This window comes from Zootermopsis nevadensis, unplaced genomic scaffold (genome assembly GCF_977971745.1).
Source record: "Zootermopsis nevadensis isolate Lab colony 2312 unplaced genomic scaffold, Znev_1.0 Znev_ptg000004l, whole genome shotgun sequence".
In the NCBI taxonomy this organism is placed as follows: Eukaryota; Metazoa; Arthropoda; class Insecta; order Blattodea; family Termopsidae; genus Zootermopsis; species Zootermopsis nevadensis.
This window is the reverse complement of record NW_028259136.1, coordinates 7597330-7615971: the sequence shown is the minus strand read 5'-3', so window position 1 is coordinate 7615971 and position 18642 is coordinate 7597330. Positions and strand designations below refer to the sequence as shown.

At 40.0% G+C, this 18642-nt stretch overlaps 1 protein-coding gene across 5 annotated transcripts in view; it reads right to left on the bottom strand.

Annotated features, from left to right (window-relative positions):
• The window catches only part of LOC110826483 (SLIT-ROBO Rho GTPase-activating protein 1), a 127691-nt gene that overhangs the window by 18201 nt on the left and 90848 nt on the right, over window positions 1-18642 (bottom strand). For 3 of the 5 annotated variants that reach the window (XM_087343030.1, XM_087343031.1, XM_087343032.1), the window contains 13 exons: window positions 12137-12320; window positions 9090-9255; window positions 7138-7359; window positions 5748-5876; window positions 4986-5204; window positions 4034-4309; window positions 3474-3768; window positions 2831-3043; window positions 2523-2628; window positions 2083-2301; window positions 1569-1639; window positions 1154-1334; window positions 696-924 (listed from right to left, as the gene is read on the bottom strand). In XM_087343030.1, coding sequence (XP_087199156.1) covers window positions 696-924; window positions 1154-1334; window positions 1569-1639; window positions 2083-2301; window positions 2523-2628; window positions 2831-3043; window positions 3474-3768; window positions 4034-4309; window positions 4986-5204; window positions 5748-5876; window positions 7138-7359; window positions 9090-9255; window positions 12137-12320 — 2510 coding nt within the window. Of the gene's footprint in view, window positions 1-695; window positions 925-1153; window positions 1335-1568; window positions 1640-2082; window positions 2302-2522; window positions 2629-2830; window positions 3044-3473; window positions 3769-4033; window positions 4310-4985; window positions 5205-5747; window positions 5877-7137; window positions 7360-9089; window positions 9256-9537; window positions 9678-12136; window positions 12321-18642 lie in introns of those variants that run through there. The other 2 variants (XM_087343033.1, XM_087343034.1) reach the window with 2 other exon arrangements.

Here is an 18642-nt window from a genome sequence, read left to right as displayed (position 1 = left end):
ATTTTACACAACTCAAAATAACCTGGGACAGTCAACTGTACCCGAGTTTTCAAAATATTTAAAAACATAAAAACTTACGATTGATCGAGTAATTAATTACAAATGCTAAGTTGAGAAGGGTGCAGAAGAATACTGTTATAGCCTTTTATAAGACATGAAATTATGTATTTACCTGGAGAAACTGAGGAAAATTATAAAAAATCTCAGCCAGGACAGCCAGTTTTGTAATTAAGTTTCAAACCAATGACCTTTTGATTATAAAAGTCCTAATAATTACATTGAAGTGTTCAATGTAAGTATTTAAAATCATCATCATACTTATGACATTACAGAAATACAAATTTATTTTCCTTTGCATGACAAACCAAGTTATATATGCATATAAATAAATTTAAAAGAGATTAATAGTTTTGCATATTTTAATCTTCCGTTTGTAAAGAGCAGATAATAACAAAAAATAACGTAACAATCATAAAAATTGGAGATCATTAATTAAGTTCCCTATGACCATTAACAATATGCAGATTTGAAAAACAAGGTATCTACTGCGAGTATTTTGACCATCTTGTTCTACAACCCCAAAACAATTTCTGGACGGAAAACTGAGCTTCCCATAATAAGCCACATGTGAGTTGTGCAGTAGTGTCTCAGAGCAGTGAATGTAGGGGGTGGGGCTAGACGGTGGTCTCCAGTACCTCTTGTGTGGGGAGTGCGATGAGAGAAGTGGGTTCGGCAACCACGCCACGACGTGTCAGCTCGGGATCAGGCCACGTAGCTGACGAGACACCAGTGAGAGGAGAGTTGTGTGCTGACACTGATGTACCAGAAGACAGTATAGAATCATTGGAGCTCGATGCCCGTCTCCGCATCGACTCCTCCGAGGAACTTGATTTAAGCAGTTCGTGCTTATCACGATCCTCGTCTCTGAAAGTACGTGATTCTTGTTAAGTGCATTTCAACAACATTAAACTGAACCATTCCAAATATACTATGTGAAGGCCTGATGATCACATGAAGCCATGGGATACAGTCTTATAAAAAATAATCACGTAGATGATAACAAAATTAATAATGAGTACTTTTCTACAAGATTACACACAATAACCAAGCAGACAGCACTCTAACATACAACACCACTGTAAATAACACTCACTTAATCTTGAGCATAATGTATTTGTCAGGTATCAGGCCTTCTTGACCATTAACGCTCCCCCGCCACCAGTCACCAGATACTTGGGAGAACAGAATGACGTTGTCACCCTTCTTAAAACTGAGCTCCCGCTCTGAGCGGGCCATGAAGTCAAACTGTGCAGTTGCTTCCAGGCACTCGGACTCTGCGACACAAAAAATTAAATATCTCAAAATTTAATCAATTATTAGGTGTTCTTTATGATCAGTTACAAAATTGTTGGACTCTGTGAAAAGGGGGCAGAGAGAGAAGGGGGGGAAAAATGAATAAATAAATGAGTTCTTATATGGCTTCAGTAAGGGTTCACTGTTCTGCCTAACTAGTATCAACACACCTACTAGGAACTACTTTTGTCTTCATACTAGAAAAATGCACTTACCATCTTCTGAAGGATAAACTTCAGAATCCATGTCTTCTTGGACATGGTCAGATGGCGAGTCCCCAACATCACTGAAAAACAAATACAAAAGTACAGTTACAATCTAAATAAGATTTGAGGTTCTCATTGCGGTGATTGCAAGGATGACGGTCTTCTAAGTTGCTGCGCTGTGTAGTCTGGTAGAAGCTTACCAACATTTCAGAGGTCCTTGCTGCCTCCATCATTAAGGCCCATACTCACCACCCTGATGACAGAGGCAGCAAGGACATCTGAAATGTTGGTATACTTTCACCAGACTGCATAGCACTACAACCCAGACAATCATATTGGTTAAGGCTGGTGCCACACGACCATACAAAGTACATCCGTTGTAATGCACATCGTGACGTCCGTCATAGAATTGTGAAGGGGCCTATAGGGTACAACAAGTCCTAAACTGAACATTTATTTTATCTCTTTAATTCCACTTCAAGCTTTCGTTACAATCCCTCCATTCCTCAAAATAATGTCTTACTTTTCGTCTGGTTCCCGGCTAATATATTTCTCATACAGTAGCCCACCATCGATCGGGAAGATCTCTTCATTGAAGAGGATGATGTTTTTGATGAGCTCGTTCACCTGGTTCTGGTACTGGACTTGATCCTTGTCTTCTGGCACTGGGACAAGAGTTGGACCAAAACAGATGGCCAGATTATATGGATCCATCATGTTCTCATCACTAAATTCTGACAAGCTGCAACAGAAGGGAGATAATTAATATATACAGGGAAACAAAATATGTCTAGCAACTTCAAGTTCTCATGGCGACGAGTCACCAGCCAGTCATTTTCACCACAGAATCCTTCCCAAATCATAATTATCTATCTCCTGCCATCTAATGTAACACATGCCACAGAGTTGACTAAGTATCAATAAATAAAACAACATATAAACAAGCATTTCAGTAATACTCACTGGTTGAGGAAGGCAAACAGATATCTCATTACTATCACTACAGATCTTGGAAGACTCTGGACTAGATCTCTCATCTTCACTACGAAGTCATGTTTTGACTCTAGCTCTGAAAAACAAACATTAGTACGTGTTTTGTCAAAGTACTGCACTACAGTTATATAAATGCACATCAAAACACCTTGTTCCTCTGAAGCAAACTGCGTCACTTGGAATTCATTAATTGAAATTTCAACAAATTATGTCTATGGATGTCCTCCCAGCTTTCAACTGATGATGAACTTTGTTCTGATAACACTCGAAACACTCACGTGCTAATTCCATGAAATGTTCGAAGTAGATAATCGGGAAGAGTGGCTCTCGCAGTTCGCGGAGGTACAGTTTTAGGACACCCGCCACAGAATTGATGTCTGACGCATCAGTCACGTCAGCCAACGGATCCTCGCCGCGCTCAAACGACTCTCGGAAATTGTTAATCTCAACCTGAGATCCTGACACCCTGAAGATACCCTGATGGTGGAGTCCTGTAAGAGTGTGCCTTTACTGCTACCCAAACCACATTCAAGAGAACATTTTGTAATAGCAATAAAATCTTGTTTGGCTCAGTTTTATTATGTCATCATCCTGTGCTGCTGTTTCATTCTTAAAGTAGTTCTGTTCTTCATACATCAAATAACTCAAAATTGTTTCACCAATTACAAATTTCAGACTTTGAAAATGTCTACATTTCTTTGTATTTGTTATAAAAAGAACATTTTCAGGACAGCAATTTTTAATCTTCAATTTTATTTCATTCTCATCATTCATTACACGCACGTACACAATCTTCTTGAATCTTTTATGTTAGACAGAAACACGGCTGCTTCTACACCAGGCAAAGATCTTCGAAGAAAAGTATTCATGCACCAAAGGGAAACAGCTTACTAAACCCTCTACAACTGCATTACTACCCACCATATAAGTTGATGACTCTGATACAGCTCTTCATGATGAGAGGAATTTCCTGATTGGTCGTTTCCAGGTATTCTTCCAAACTGCCACCGAACAGCTTGGGCTGACCATTCATTTGAAGTCGTCCTATCCGTTTACGTCGAGGTGGTTTGGTGGTCTGTCCAGTGTGAAGCTGCTGAAGACCCTTTAGGGAGGTAGGCGAGTCACCAGCAGCATCCAGTAAGGTCTGGCGGATATGTTCCTGTTTTGCATCGAGTCGTGCAATACGGCTTGTACCGAGGATGTACTCACGAAATTTCTGCACACAATACATTGAACGTACATGATGATCTCTAAATTTAATTTTCTTTCAGTTCATAACCATACAATCAGGAACATTCCAAACGCTGTAACAAACCTGTGGGTATTTTGTCAATAAATCAAAGTGGCGTAAGGCAAGCTATAAAAAGGCACAATGAAATGTTCCACACCACAAAATAGACGTTTCTAATCATACCACACCACAAAGTTGGTTTAGTTTGTCCCTAAATGTTGCCAACCTACCACTGTCACAGCAAACTCACCGTAAGATAGAATTCCTCCGTCTCTTGCCTGTCTGCTCTCAGTTTTATCGATACCGTCTCGAGAGGTTTCTGCACAGGAACGGCACCCTCACCAAAGTAACCATTACAGTAAAAGTCCTTTGAATTCAGCATCTTGAGGAGGGTTGTCTCTGCTGTCTCCAGCGTCTTCCACACCTCTTCAGACTCTGTTCGCAGGGATGTTACTCGATTCTGCAACTGAGTCAGTCGAGCCTCCAGCTCATCCCGGAGGGTCTTCTGCAACTCAGGTTCTGGTCCCTGTAAAAAGAAATAAACAATGTATGTCAATGGACCATTATGATAAAATGCAGAAGACAAAATCAGAATATTAACGACAAAGACAAAATTTGGTCAGAAGTTAAGTAACAACTAAGGACTGACAGTGTTGTATCAATACACCGCTTTTATATACAACATCACAGCCAAGTGAACAGCACTTCTGCTCTGTGTGCAGAAAAACCCAGGTTCAAATCTTGGCCAGAAAACCAGATATCCTGGTTTTCCTTGGTACCCTCAGAAAAATGTTAAAATACTACTGCAACTCAGACCACAACCACTTCCTTCTATACTCTTATACTTTCCAATTAATATTCTTTTTTGGCCAATCACCCAACATTACACAGTCCGAGCTACTGACAGCAGCATATATACAAAACAAATGGGGCACTTTTTCAACACGTGGCTTAATTTACATCAATCCACTAAATGTTACCGTTGCACAAGCAGTTGCGAAATAAGGACAAATGTTCGTTCCTTCACTTTCTATCAGGAATTTCCTGACAACTAAATTTTTAATATGCCCCATGTAAAATTGTGAATCTCCAATGCGCATAATTATAACGACGCTTCGTTTTAATTCCATACCCGTTTCAGCACCGCAAATAAACATGTCCAGACAAGCTAGCAATACCGAGATACAGAGCAATGAACTTACCTCGTCTCGCTGTCCCTGGAATTCAAACTTCTTGGGAATCATGAATGCCGTATGGTTGGACTCTAGGAACCTTTGTTTGTCGAGCCGTGAATCCAGACTGTTAATGCAGCTGTACATCTGCTCCATACCCGCTTGCACAGATATCTTGCGTGCTTCTTCTGCTGACATGTGCATCAGTAACGCACGTGACATGCACAGATGGAAGCCGAAGTCCATGCACTAAAAATGATTAATAAATTTAGTATGGTACCCTCTGGATTATAAAGACAGCCATAAACACACTTCTACATGACCATACAATCCATCTGGGATAGGAACTTATTGTCTTTATTCTCTATTTAAATCTCAAGGGCCTGCCCCTCGACCAAAGAAACAGATTACTTACTCAACTAAATTAATATGCATTACAGGAATGTCCTTGACAGACAGACAGACACACAGTTATTCAACTGGCAGTAAGTCTTATAATTAAAATAGACCACATCCACTTCCTTCTGAATTCTTATCCATCCATCACACACAATCGCCCTCCCATTCAACACCATATTACCTATGAATATGAGAAAGCGTAATTAAATATAACAAAAACAAACATCAACAGTAAATCAGTTTTACTGTAAATTTTTACTCAAGGGAGGAAAGGAGGCTTTCAAGTCATTACTCAAAAATTCAATAGCCTTATGAAATGTACAGCCATTTCAATGAGTTACACTTTAGATAAATTTTTACGCAGCAGAGACTACAAAAATTTCAATAACTTACGTCAATGAGATCAGAGAGGTCGTCCACAAAATATTTGTGGATTGTCGTGTTTGCAGCCTCCAGACAGAGGACATATTCATTCCGGGCCTTCAGAGCCTTCAGCTTGGCATCATTGTACTTGTTCTTGCGCTGAAAGTACACAGTGATATGGGAACTTAGATGTCATTATTTATGCCAATCGAATAGATAACTTAAGTGACATGTAAACGCCTTACTACGTACTTAATACCTGTAACAGCTGTTATGTTAAGCAAACAGAAGACACATAATACTTCCCATACTCCACCTTCATTCCCTGTTTGGTAAGCTAATATTACACTGTTTAGTCACTAAGCCAATACATAAAGCAAAGTGCAAACAAAGTGCACACAGAACATGATGAACTCCCATTCCACGGAGAAAGTAAGTAGTTACATTCTGACAGGATTAAAACTCTCGGCCACAATCAAGTAACTATTCCACACAGCTGTATCTTCCTTGACAGGATGGTTATTACTCCATCTACATAAGAAACTTGGGTACTTGTGGGTTATCGGGACACAAAACGGGGGAATCAAACATCTGCAGTTGGATTCGTATTTATCCGAGTTCATGTGGCGGCGTACAGATGATAACGGCGATATTTTTAAGACGATTCTAAAATCTATAAGCGAATTTTGGCCTCCGGAGACGGTTAGTACCAACAATTAACATCTCATGCATATCCAAATAATATATAATAATTTGTCATTTATTGATATAAAATATAAAACGAACTGCGCACTGCACAGCACAGTACAGTAGGCTTCAAAAATCACTCCACTAGTCCTAATCAGCACACGAACCCAGAAATCATGGTATTCAGATTAATAATGCATGCATATTTCACATCATGCAACACTTCTATATAAATATAAACATGCAGAACAAGGTGCTATAAAAAGTTCCTAACTAAAACTATGCAAATGCATTCTACTGCCAATGTTAAAACCAACAAGGTGCTTCCGCTCATTATAAAAACAATGTGCTTTCATCTTTGGAATAGTGAATTTTTCTTGTGGAGAAACAGTGAAAGAGAGGTGAAGAGAGAAAGTAAGGACAGGTGATGAAAAGAGAGACACCGTAGGAGGGAGAGAGGGTGGGGGATGGGGAGGGAGAGTAAACGTATCAATTTCTGCTGTTGACAGCCGGCTTCCGTGATAAATTCAAGCTACCACACTCTCTCAAAGGGAAGAGATTACAGAATATAGTGCAGTAATATGGGTTGCCACGAGAACCCCAAATCTCAGTTTTTCCATCATACTGTTACTTTCCCTCAAAAGGTCCAAATATCATCGTCTGCAAATTTTCAAAACACCCTCAATCAGAGTCAAACAACACAGAAAATTAACATAAATATTGTAGTACTCACTTTCTGTACCTCCTTCTCAATGAGGCGGTACTTCTTGGAGCGATCCAGCTTCTCCCGTGGCAGGCTCTGCTCCAACTTGAGACGTTGGTTCTCGGCAATCCTGAGCTTATTCTCTGCTTGTCGGTACTCTCCCTGGTAACTGTGGTAAGTCTTCATCGTTGTGTGGAGCTCGTGAAGCACTCGCAAGATCTCCTCGTGGGTCTCGTACCCAATTTCACGACACTGCGTGGGCAGAAACATGCTTTAGTTTATGTTGCAACATTTCACAATACGTCCATATTGATTACAGCACGATTATGCTTCACACTGTCCACTGTCTGAAATGTATTTTATATACAACCCGCCAACAAATCGGGCATCACTGCCCTATAAATCATTTTATTTAACTGAAACTACCTTACGCTGAGATCAGCCAAGGGCCAGTCCCTAAGAACTCCAATGGGGGGTCTGGGATTCATAACATTCATGAAGTTTTGCTCGTCAGAGGTGAGGCGACACAAAAGTCGGCACTAGTTGCAGTCAGTCTCAACTCCGAGACCTCTGCCAACGTTCTGCCCTTACCAAATCTCCAAATTTTCTGTGTGCATCAAACCACTGGACAGCACACATTAAATTCCACAACGGCAATAATGCCAACATCTTGGCTATGCTAAATTGGGTGTAAAAATGGTGACAAATCTTTAAAGAATATCTAACTTTTCTTCAGGTATGAGACTTGAAGGTTTTCATGGCAGACAAGAAATATGAATTCTGGTCTTCTCGGTTATGACGCCACGAAGTCTCGTAGGTGGTAGAATATGAAACAACGAAATGATGACTTGCGTGATACCTGCGTCTACCTTCTGGTCAGTGATGATAACAGATGAACCTTTAATGACAAACCAGTTCAAATCCTTAACATCCTTTTTAATACAGTAGTCTCATCTAAAACTTCATCTGACAAATTACCATTTTTGAATAATTTTCTAACAAAATTCAATAGGCAATCACTGTTTCCCGCAAACACATTACGTGCCCCGTTAAAAACAATGTCTTAAATTACCCTGCTAATACCAGATGCATAAATGTCATGACATAAGTAAGGTTGGTTCCATGTTCCAGAAAATATCTTCCTTAAATTTACTGATGATGACAGACAAATGCAATTTCACAATATGGCACCCACTCCACGCGTGCTTCGTTAAAGTGGTGCCAGTAACAAGTGGTGATGACCCTGAGAGGTGAATTTCATCTGTCATAATTATAACTGCTGTCTGCAAGGTCAGCAACTGTGTAATTATGGCATCAAAAGTCAATTATTATCTGCCATGTGGACCCCATCAGCAGTAAACACACATTAATTTACAGTTTATAGCTCTCGCATCCCAATAAGAAAGTGTACAACACATCATCTGTAAGATAAATATAATTTCAGGCCAAGAGAAGTGAGAATTAAACAGCACAGCGTAGAAGGCAGAAAAAAACTTATCTGGGAAGTCTTAAATACTAAGAAGCACACCCCAACTGTGACATTCAGTCTCTCAGAACAGTATCCAAACATTAAAAGTCTGCAGTTTTAAACGTCGTGTAGGGCACCACGTAGAAGTAATTGGCAATCACCGACCTAAACTACTAAGAACAGTGGTAGAGCTGAAACCTCACTAACAATAAAAAAATCATCGCCCTGATGACGGAGGCAGTATGACCTCCGAAACGTTGGTTAACGTCGACCAGACTACACAGCGCAACAACCCAGAAGACAGAAATCTTCATACTCTGATGACGGAGGCAGTATGACTTCTGAAACGTTGGTTAACATCGACCAGACTACACAGCGCAACAACCCAGAAGACAGAAATCTTCATACTCACCGCTGTGAAAACCTCAAATCTTACAAACAAATTACAGCTACCTCAGAAGCATACCAACAGAAGAAGCTAAGAAGAAATGTGTAAACATTTCAGGACACCCACCCGTCGGTATATCCTTTGTACGTCTTCCATTACTTCGGCTAGCCTGCCGACAAGATGAGTGGAGTAGACCTCGCTCAGTGCAGCATGGTCCTTGCTTAGATTCTTTGTTTGAGAAACCAACTGCTGCCAACATGAGTAGGTTGAGAACAGTGGCCACTGCTCCCTCCTAAAACAAAGAATTATAAGTCTGAGGGTCCCAAAGACAAACCTCCATTCGGGGAGACCTCCAATATTATTCATATCTCATTCATTTGAGGGCCCCTTTACTTGTGGGGCTTGGGGGTAAAACCCCTGCAGCATCCCTGAAAATGCTTAGTGAATACTCAGATTATCGTAATGTAAATAATGGTTCAAATAATTGTGTGATAAGGTGTAATGCAATAATTGTTAGTACGCATCTCAACTGAAGGCTCTGATGCCTCACAAAATCTGCCTAGAAATGACTAACCTTACATTACGTAAACTATACGACGAAAAGTTTCGGTGTAATGTCTGTATAAGCCATGTACATTAAATAAATCTGTTTATTTTAATAAATTGTTTGGATTATGGTATTCCGTTATGTTTTCACAATTCATAGAGCGCAGTTCATGCATTGAAGTAAATGTAAGGCACTACTGCTCATCACCTTCTGCGCAGTTGACACACTAACCTAACCCAACATGACGTGAACCAGGCTGGCCACCACAACCGCGAATTACGTCATTATTTCTAGATATCGCCACAAGATGACGCATCGATTCCTTTTCGGATATCGATAGTCGAACAACCAGGTACCAACATTGGCGATGATGACATTTTCAAGAAATGATTGTTTCTAAACTTTTAAACAGGTTAAAACTGAACCTTTGAGAAAACAACTTGGACCTCATCTTAAACAGATATTTCTCAACCATTCTAAATAGAAAGTTAAAATTACTTGCAGAAATTAGCCTTATAATCATGCGAAAGCGAAATTCAGAGCTATGAATGCTCACTTACTCGAATTATATTTGCCTTATAATTGCTGCCTATCTCTCACGTCTTGTTTTATTGTTCAAACCAAAGACACAAAATTGGACTGTTATTTTCCAACAGGTGGTTCATTTAACCTGCTGCATCTGTCCACGTCGGCACAGAACTTGAAAGTTACCTTGTTTAATATAACTTCGTACATTATTTTAGTCATACCATGGTCCTAGTTCAGTCAGAAACGCAGGTTCTGAGAGTGTTGTGTATAATGTCAACGAGGATTATGAGGTACAACAGATAATCGGCAGACACATCCAAACAATGGGCATTGTTTTATGAGAACACGCAACGAACACAAAAGAAATATATATAAAAAATTACAATGGCTTACTGCTAATTCAAGTAAACAGTATATTTTTATTGTACTGTACAACGCAACTGCTGGTGGCAACAATTAATGTTTTAAGACACTTAGAAATTATCAGCGAACGTATAATAACAATTGTATTAACGCACACGAGTCTCAAGACTCATCAGAAGTTTACATCTAAAGCACTTTCTAGCGCTAATAAGACGATCGACAAAGGAGGTTATGAGAACACCAACAATGATTCCAGTTTGTTTTATTCCATATCTCAGATACTCTGTGTCATATTAATTAGGCATATTCCGAAATTCCTTTAACACCTCAACAAGGATATTTATATACTGCGAGATAAATACAATTAATGAGATTATCGTGTGAAGTGTTGACATACGCGTATTCGGAAGAATAAAACATTTCTCTGTCTGGACAAACAATTTACCACCCACGTCCCTTGTAACAAAGTGACCTTAGCAACATCCATCTCATCAACTGCATTCTTCTTGTTCTCCCCTCAAAAGAATCTGAAGTCGCTTGCTAGAGGCGATAACATTGATGCAGAAATATAACCCATGACTCATGAACAACACAAGTAAAGCATTGGGGCCATGAAAATTAGACGGTCGATATATGGAAGTTGCTGACAAAACATCAAATACCGCACGCATCTGCCGTTCGTCCACGTGTAAAAAACAAATCGAGTTCATCAACGACTATAAAAGATTTCTTATTTAGTGTTCTGTCTGACGACAGGTCCATATGAACAGGATCATTCCATCCTTTTCTCTTCTCGGACTGGGACCTGTTCATATACGTTCTTGGCAGATGATCCAGAAGTGGTTTGCCATTGCCTTCTTCTGTGTGTGAATGGAGTAATTGTTGGGATGCCACGGAGGAAAACTCCGTGTTGCCTAGACCACGGTCTTGCCCAACACAAGTTATAAATTCGAACCCGAGACCCCAGGATTACAAGGCCAGCGTTCTAACCGCTAGACCCACCTCATCTTATTATTATTTAGTGTTCTGTCTGACGACAGGTCCATATGAACAGGATCCTTCCATCCTTTTCTCGGACTGGGACCTGTTCATATACGTTCTTGGCAGATGATCCAGAAGAGGTTTGCCATTGCCTTCTTCTGTGTGTGAATGGAGTAATTGTTGGGATGCCACGGAGGAAAACTCCGTGTTGCCTAGACCACGGCCTTGCCCAACACAAGTTATAAATTCGGGCACCGCCGGGAATCGAACCCGAGACCCCAGGATTACAAGGCCAGCGTTCTAACCGCTGGACCACCGTGGCTGTGTAAAAGCTTACAAGAAGACAAATTATAACTGAATTCCATAAGGAGAATCCTTGCGAAATTAGGTCACTCAAGTGGTCAGAAACCACCACCTTTTATGAAAAGCGCAAGTTCATACGCGTATTGAAGATATTAACATGTTCCATGGATCACAATCATTGCAGAAACTGAAATTCATTTGCCTTGTCAGATAAATTTCCTGTATTTTATATCAACAAAACCCAAACATTCATCATTATCTTTACAAGATCCCACCCACCACTGGATCCAAGCCAGTTAAATCCCATTCAAGCAGTAGGACCACCCATTGTCAGATGTTCGCGACGTTTTATGTTATTAATTTCTTTCGGGCATAAGACGAGGTTAATGCATTATAATCCTCCTTCATCCGACATTAACCGAGTAGCAATGACTGGAAACATTTCACTCACTTCTGCTTTTGTTCCTTGTGTCGAAGCTGGAGGCTTTTGGCTAACTTGTCCAGGTTCTTGCTGTAGTCCATCTCGACCTCCGCACGGCGTCGGAAGTAATCTTGGAGCTCTGCTACGACAGCCACCTGTGACTCCATCCGCATGTCGAGACATCGCAGCTGTTCCGTCAACTGCAAGCGGATATCTGCAGGACAAAGAAACACAAACCTCAGCGCACTGTTCATGATCACCCTGTAGAATCTGCATTTCGCGGCCACCTGCCCGGAAAACGAGAGCAGATTTCACAACTTAATAATACAAACTGAAAATAAACAGGACTTCATGCACACTGAGCAAAATACTTGGCTCCTCCTATGAAGCAGAAGCCATATAATCATTCAGTCCGAACCGCAAAGAAAACACAACTCATATCCATTACAGCGATCAGCTGGTTAACGCTGTTTAAGGAAATAAGTTAACTCTTTATTCCGAGAATCACACAAAGCACATAAACACACTCTGTGGGCAACACACAGAGTTAATGATTCTTAAAGCAGGTGGTATATATAGTTACCAGTGGGCCTGAAGGGTTGACAATTAAAAACAAGTCACTGGACAACGAAAATTACGTTTCTGATGAAAAAAGTTGTCAGTGGAACCACGGTTCCGGAGAATTAGACGTAAATACGTCTTTACGGAAAGGAAGTTTATATACTGGCTTTATTCTAAATCCCGCTTTACAATTGAGATAAGTTTGATTAAGATATTGCTTAATCAACTTGAATTAGTTACGCTTAAGATGGGTCTGTGGTAGCTGAATGTAATGTAATGTAAGGTAAGGAGAATTTGACGTAAATACGTCTTTACGGAAAGGAAGTTTATATATTGGCTTTATTCTAAATATTTCCTTTATACATCCTTTACAATTGAGATAAGTTTGATTAAGACTTTGCTTATTTAACTTGAATTAGTTACGCTTAAGATGGGTCTGTGGTAGCTGAATGTAATGTAAAGTAATGTAATGTAATGTAAGGTAAGGAGAATTAGACGTAAATACGTCTATACGGAAAGGAAGTTTATATATTGGCTTTATTCTAAATATTTCCGCTTTACAATTGAGATAAGTTTGATTAAGACTTTGCTTATTTAACTTGAATTAGTTACGCTTAAGATGGCTCTGTGGTAGATGAATGTAATGTAATGTAATGTAATGTTTTATAGGTAACAACAATTCCGAGTAAACACGACGCTCCCTAGGTACACTTGTTACACTTTTTTGTCGAATGACCCTTCCTTATAGACGTATTTACGTCAAAAAATGAAAGATGAACCTTCAATTTGAAGACAAGACAGCAAAACATATTCAAATCTTGGCAGTTCGAATGAGCCCCGAGTCAGGACTGTTGAATGACGCGTCGTAAACAGTAAAAGACAGAAGTTAGAATTGTTTTTTACAAGTCGAAACGAGTAAGAAGGCGCTAAGAGACGAAACTCCATACATTATACGAGTCACTGGATTATACGTCTGAAACGAATACAAAATTTTGTTAAAGAAATTCGGAAGTAAATAGTAAACTTGGGTGACCTAAATGTAGATGGAAGAAGGGTCCAAGGCGAGGAATAAAGACGAGCAGAAGTAAAGAGAAACCAATCACAATGGCTCAGTGCCAAAGCCGCTGAAGGTCGAAGCAGCTGAGGTGTCATTGCGCTTGAAGGAGCATTGAAGTGGCGCACCTGTACGCTTCTGGGGCATCTGCCCCACAATAAAGCGACAGTGCTTGACAATGCCACGCTCAGAAACCTCCAGCAAACAGACGCATTGTGTACTTGTTCAATTTTATCAGTCTAATCACAATAAAATATTATTATTAAATATTAAAATATTACAATTAACATTTAAATATTTAAAAATTTAAAATATATTAAAATATGCTCTCTATCGAACATTTGTTCGATAGAGAGCATCATTTTAATATATTTTAAATTTTTAAATATTTAAATGTTAATTGTAATATTTTAATATTTAATAATAATATTTTATTGTGATTAGACTGATAAAATTGAACAAGTATATATTCAACACAATATGACGTAACATTATCATCTCAGACGCATTGTGCTTAATTGCTTTGTGTACCTGCCCATCTGACAGACGGTTCCATTAAAACAATTCCGTAACACCGGTCCATTCTGCCACCCATCCACACATCCCATCGGCCTATCTAACCATCCGCAAGACCCTTTTTAATATTATTAAGCTCGTTTGCAGTGCAGCCTTAAAATTGGTGCATGTCTTTTCCTGACATGATGTCCGTATCTTTAGACGGCTTCTCCGGCCCAATTTCCTCTCTGCCTCCGCCATAAGGCACGACCGCGAACAGATAAGTCAGCTCACACAAGGGCTTAAACTTCTTGAACACCCAGTTACGAAAAACCGACGACAGCGTCTGAAAACGAATGGAAGGAAATGACGTACGAGGGAGGGGAGACACTTTTACTAATGGCGGCAATTTGGCAAAACCATCAAGACATTATGTGGAAGGGGCTCCCCCCCCCCCCGAACTAAATAATTGAGCTCAATAAGGATGACTCATTTCCCCCCCCCCAATCCACGCTCTGAAAAGGTTCATCATGGTGACCCTTAAAAGTAATGAATCTATCTCCAATGGCAACGAACGGTAAGTACCAGAGAACATAGGACCAGTCATCAGACGTCTTGTCTTCTGAAAGCACGCGCCTCTGAAACGTCGGTAAAATTATACCAGACGCAACATCACCTTCATAAATAATAATAAAAACTTTAATTCCGTTAAATTATACGTCACACTCACTTATTTACTCAGCTAAAACTGAAATTGATACAATTTCTAAGAACCTACGTCACAAAAAAAACGTATCACATTAAAATGTGAAAAGATTTTAATATTATTTGATGAGGTATACATTTTTATCTTTTTATTTGTAGTGTTCTGTCTGACGACAGGTCCATATGAACAGGATCCTTCCATCCTTTTCTCGGACTGGGACCTGTTCATATACGTTCTTGGCAGATGATCCAGAAGTGGTTTGCCATTGCCTTCTTCTGTGTGTGAATGGAGTAATTGTTGGGATGCCACGGAGGAAAACTCCGTGTTGCCTAGACCACGGCCTTGCCCAACACAAGTTATAAATTCGGGCACCGCCGGGAATCGAACCCGAGACCCCAGGATTACAAGGCCAGCGTTCTAACCGCTAGACCACCGTCTCGTTTGTAAAAACGAAAGTGTAAAAGTGCAGACAGTTTAGAAATTGTGTTTGAAAGTATGGAGTGTGGCTTATCAGTTGACAGTAAACGTATTTCCATTCCTATTAATCTACTAATATCGGCGAGTGAGGATTACGACAGAACATGGCGGAAGCCTCCACACGATGTTTCATAAATGGTCGCAGAACATCCACTGAGCATCGGTGTGGAAATGATGCCATACAAAGTTACGAAAGGCAATATGGCCGTGCTTTATCCCGGAAATTATAACCACATTTCAGTTCAAACCATCAATAGCCGGCTTAATCACAAATTATCATCAAATTATGTTAAGCGGATTTCGTTGCCAAGGAGACGCCCTACGACTGTCTATTGTTCCCTTTTCCCGATAGGTGTGGAGTATTTCAAGGTAGCGTAAACATTGTTCGCCTGTTCTGTGGCACAGTAATCTGCTAATAGCAGGCCTGTCGACCCGATAACACAATAATTTGAGAAGACTCTCCTTCAGCCTTCTACAGGAGGAAATCATTAGACGCCCATTTGTTTTATGCATGAGGTTAATATTTCAATATTTTCCGGTAAAATCACAATTTTAATAAAATAATAAAATATAAAATATTTACAATATCATTTCACGTTCCGTATCGAATGATCGATTTACAAATTGGAACGTCTCTTACGACATGTTTCGGTTATATTTAACCGTCCTCGGGTATAAATTAGATTGGTAAATTTAAAACTCGAATTACAATTATTTACAATGTTATGCAGTTTATTGAAATGTTCTTATCAGATTACTCTTATATATTAGAACGAACGTGAAATGATATTTTAAATATTTTATATTTTATTATCTTATTAAAAATTGTGATTTGACGGAAAATATTAAAATATTAACCTAATTCACAATATGACGCAAATATACTACCTTATGCATGAGGGTTCACTGCAAAGCAAATTAACGGAGAACGGGAATGAGACGGGAATCTGATTCTTCAAAGCGAAGTGGCAACTATATGTACCACATGCGTTGTGATTCAGCGAATCTGTAGTTTGTCCTCACAGTAATCTGTGTTTCGTATGATTCTCACTATAAACTGCTAATATCCCCTTAAACAGCGTTAACCAGTTGATCTTTGCAATGGTAAAATGTGGTGTTTTCTTCGCGGTACGGACTGGATTCTTAAATATTATTTAGACGAGCTTCGGGTTTTAAAGGGTTAATTAGTGTTCTTGACCAAATTATCCCCTTAAACAGCGTTAACCAGTTGATCTTTGCAATGGTGAAGTTCTATGTTTTCTTTGCGGTACGGACTAAATCCCATTACAGAGACGCGAGGGCGTGGACTGGATTAAACTGCCCCAGGACAGAATTCAGTGGCTTTTTATTTTTTTGTGGACAAGGTGACGAACCTTAAGGAACCACGAACAAGTGAACTTCAGGATTATCAGTTTTTTCAAGTTACGCCCACAGCAAAAAAATTAGAAATGAGATACCTGCAACGTGGACAGATTTGTATCTGAAACAGTTTAAACGTGAAGGCTGAATGTGATATGCAAAATGGCAGATAATGTAATTTGGAGAGGAGTTCTTCTCAGTCTGTTTTTAAACAGCACGGAAAGAGTTTGAAACCAAATGCGTGTTATTCCGATGCCCTTCAAGTTTATTTGAAACTTAGATCACGGATCGCACCTGCCAGCCTTTCACGGACCAACAGCTGCTTTCTGGATAGGCGATCTGACGAGAAATGAAACCAGGACGAAGATCCTGGCACTCGAATCGATGCACAGTTTCCCCAGAGGCACCAACTTCAAATTGTGAACACACATGTCATCTGCAGTACCTAAATTCAAGATGTCTACAACAGTCATGTGAGAATCGTTCTCATGAATTTCACTCCATGCCTGCACCCAAACTCGATACGATATTCGTTTTAGTAAAACAAACAGACGACTGCATTCCGCGTGCTAACGCCGTGATAGGGAGTTTACTAATGCCTCAGAGGTCCTCGCTGCCTTCATCAACAGCGTACATATATTTAGTTCCTGGGGTCTCGGGTTCGATTCCCGGCGGTGCCCGAATTTATAACTTGTGTTGGGCAAGGCCGTGGTCTAGGCAACACGGAGTTTTCCTCCGTGGCATCCCAACAATTACTCCATTCACACACAGAAGAAGGCAATGGCAAACCACTTCTGGATCATCTGCCAAGAACGTATATGAACAGGTCCCAGTCCGAGAAAAGGATGGAAGGATCCTGTTCATATGGACCTGTCCTCAGACAGAACACTAAATAAAAAAATCAGCAACAGTAGCCAAAATTTGGGTTGATGCGGCAAGTAAGATGAAACTATCAGCATTCAATGGACCCCAGAAAGACATCAATTCCTCTTGTTCGCCTAAATGGCCTTAGGTCCTTGTTGCAGGCAGAGCGTACTGGAGCCTGTAATGCCATCTGGAACAATGCTGTCGGCCGACAGCGCCACCCCACTGGGCTGAGCGGCAGTCTAGAACAGGGCTTAAGAACACGACACTAGCGCCACACACGTCACATGTTGTCACTCGGATCGTGTCGTCCACTTTTTTTTGTATTTTATCCAGAGGTGTATTCAGAAGAAACTTGATTCGAACATCGCATCCTTATAAATTCTCATCCGGCTACCGACTCACGTAAGCGAAACGTAAGGTTTGGTCCTGAGTACTGTACCCTGGTTCTGTCCAACACCGAGTCCAATACAAAGCCCGATAGCTGGGTCCATCTTAACCACTCTCAGTGCGGTCCATGCTGCGTGTAAGAGATGTTTTCCCAATATAATCTTCCCATCTTCGTCTTCGGTATGACGAACTGTCATCGCCCTGATTATGGAAGCAGCAAGGACCTCCGAAACGCCGGTAAATTTCTACGAGATTACACGGTGCTACAACCCAGAAGACAGCCATCTTTAATAAAAATGTTGTTAATACTATTTATAGTATGATGGGGTCTCGCAGATGGGGAAATGAACATTTGAGTTAAAACCTGTTCATTTCTAGACATCCGTGAAAAGATGATAATTCATAAGTGTCAATATTAGGCTTTTTGTATGATGGAATGTGCACTGTAATTTGTGGTAAACACTGATAGTGTCTTCTGTAGTTCCTTTGGATGACAACTTTAACTTCTCCTTCCAACACATCTTTTGGTGAGATTTTATATTTTTGCTTTTTATTCAAAATTATCTGAGCCCTGTATTTCCACTGCAGCCTTCAATCCAAAAAAAACCTAAAAAATTAAGCCAAGTCTTT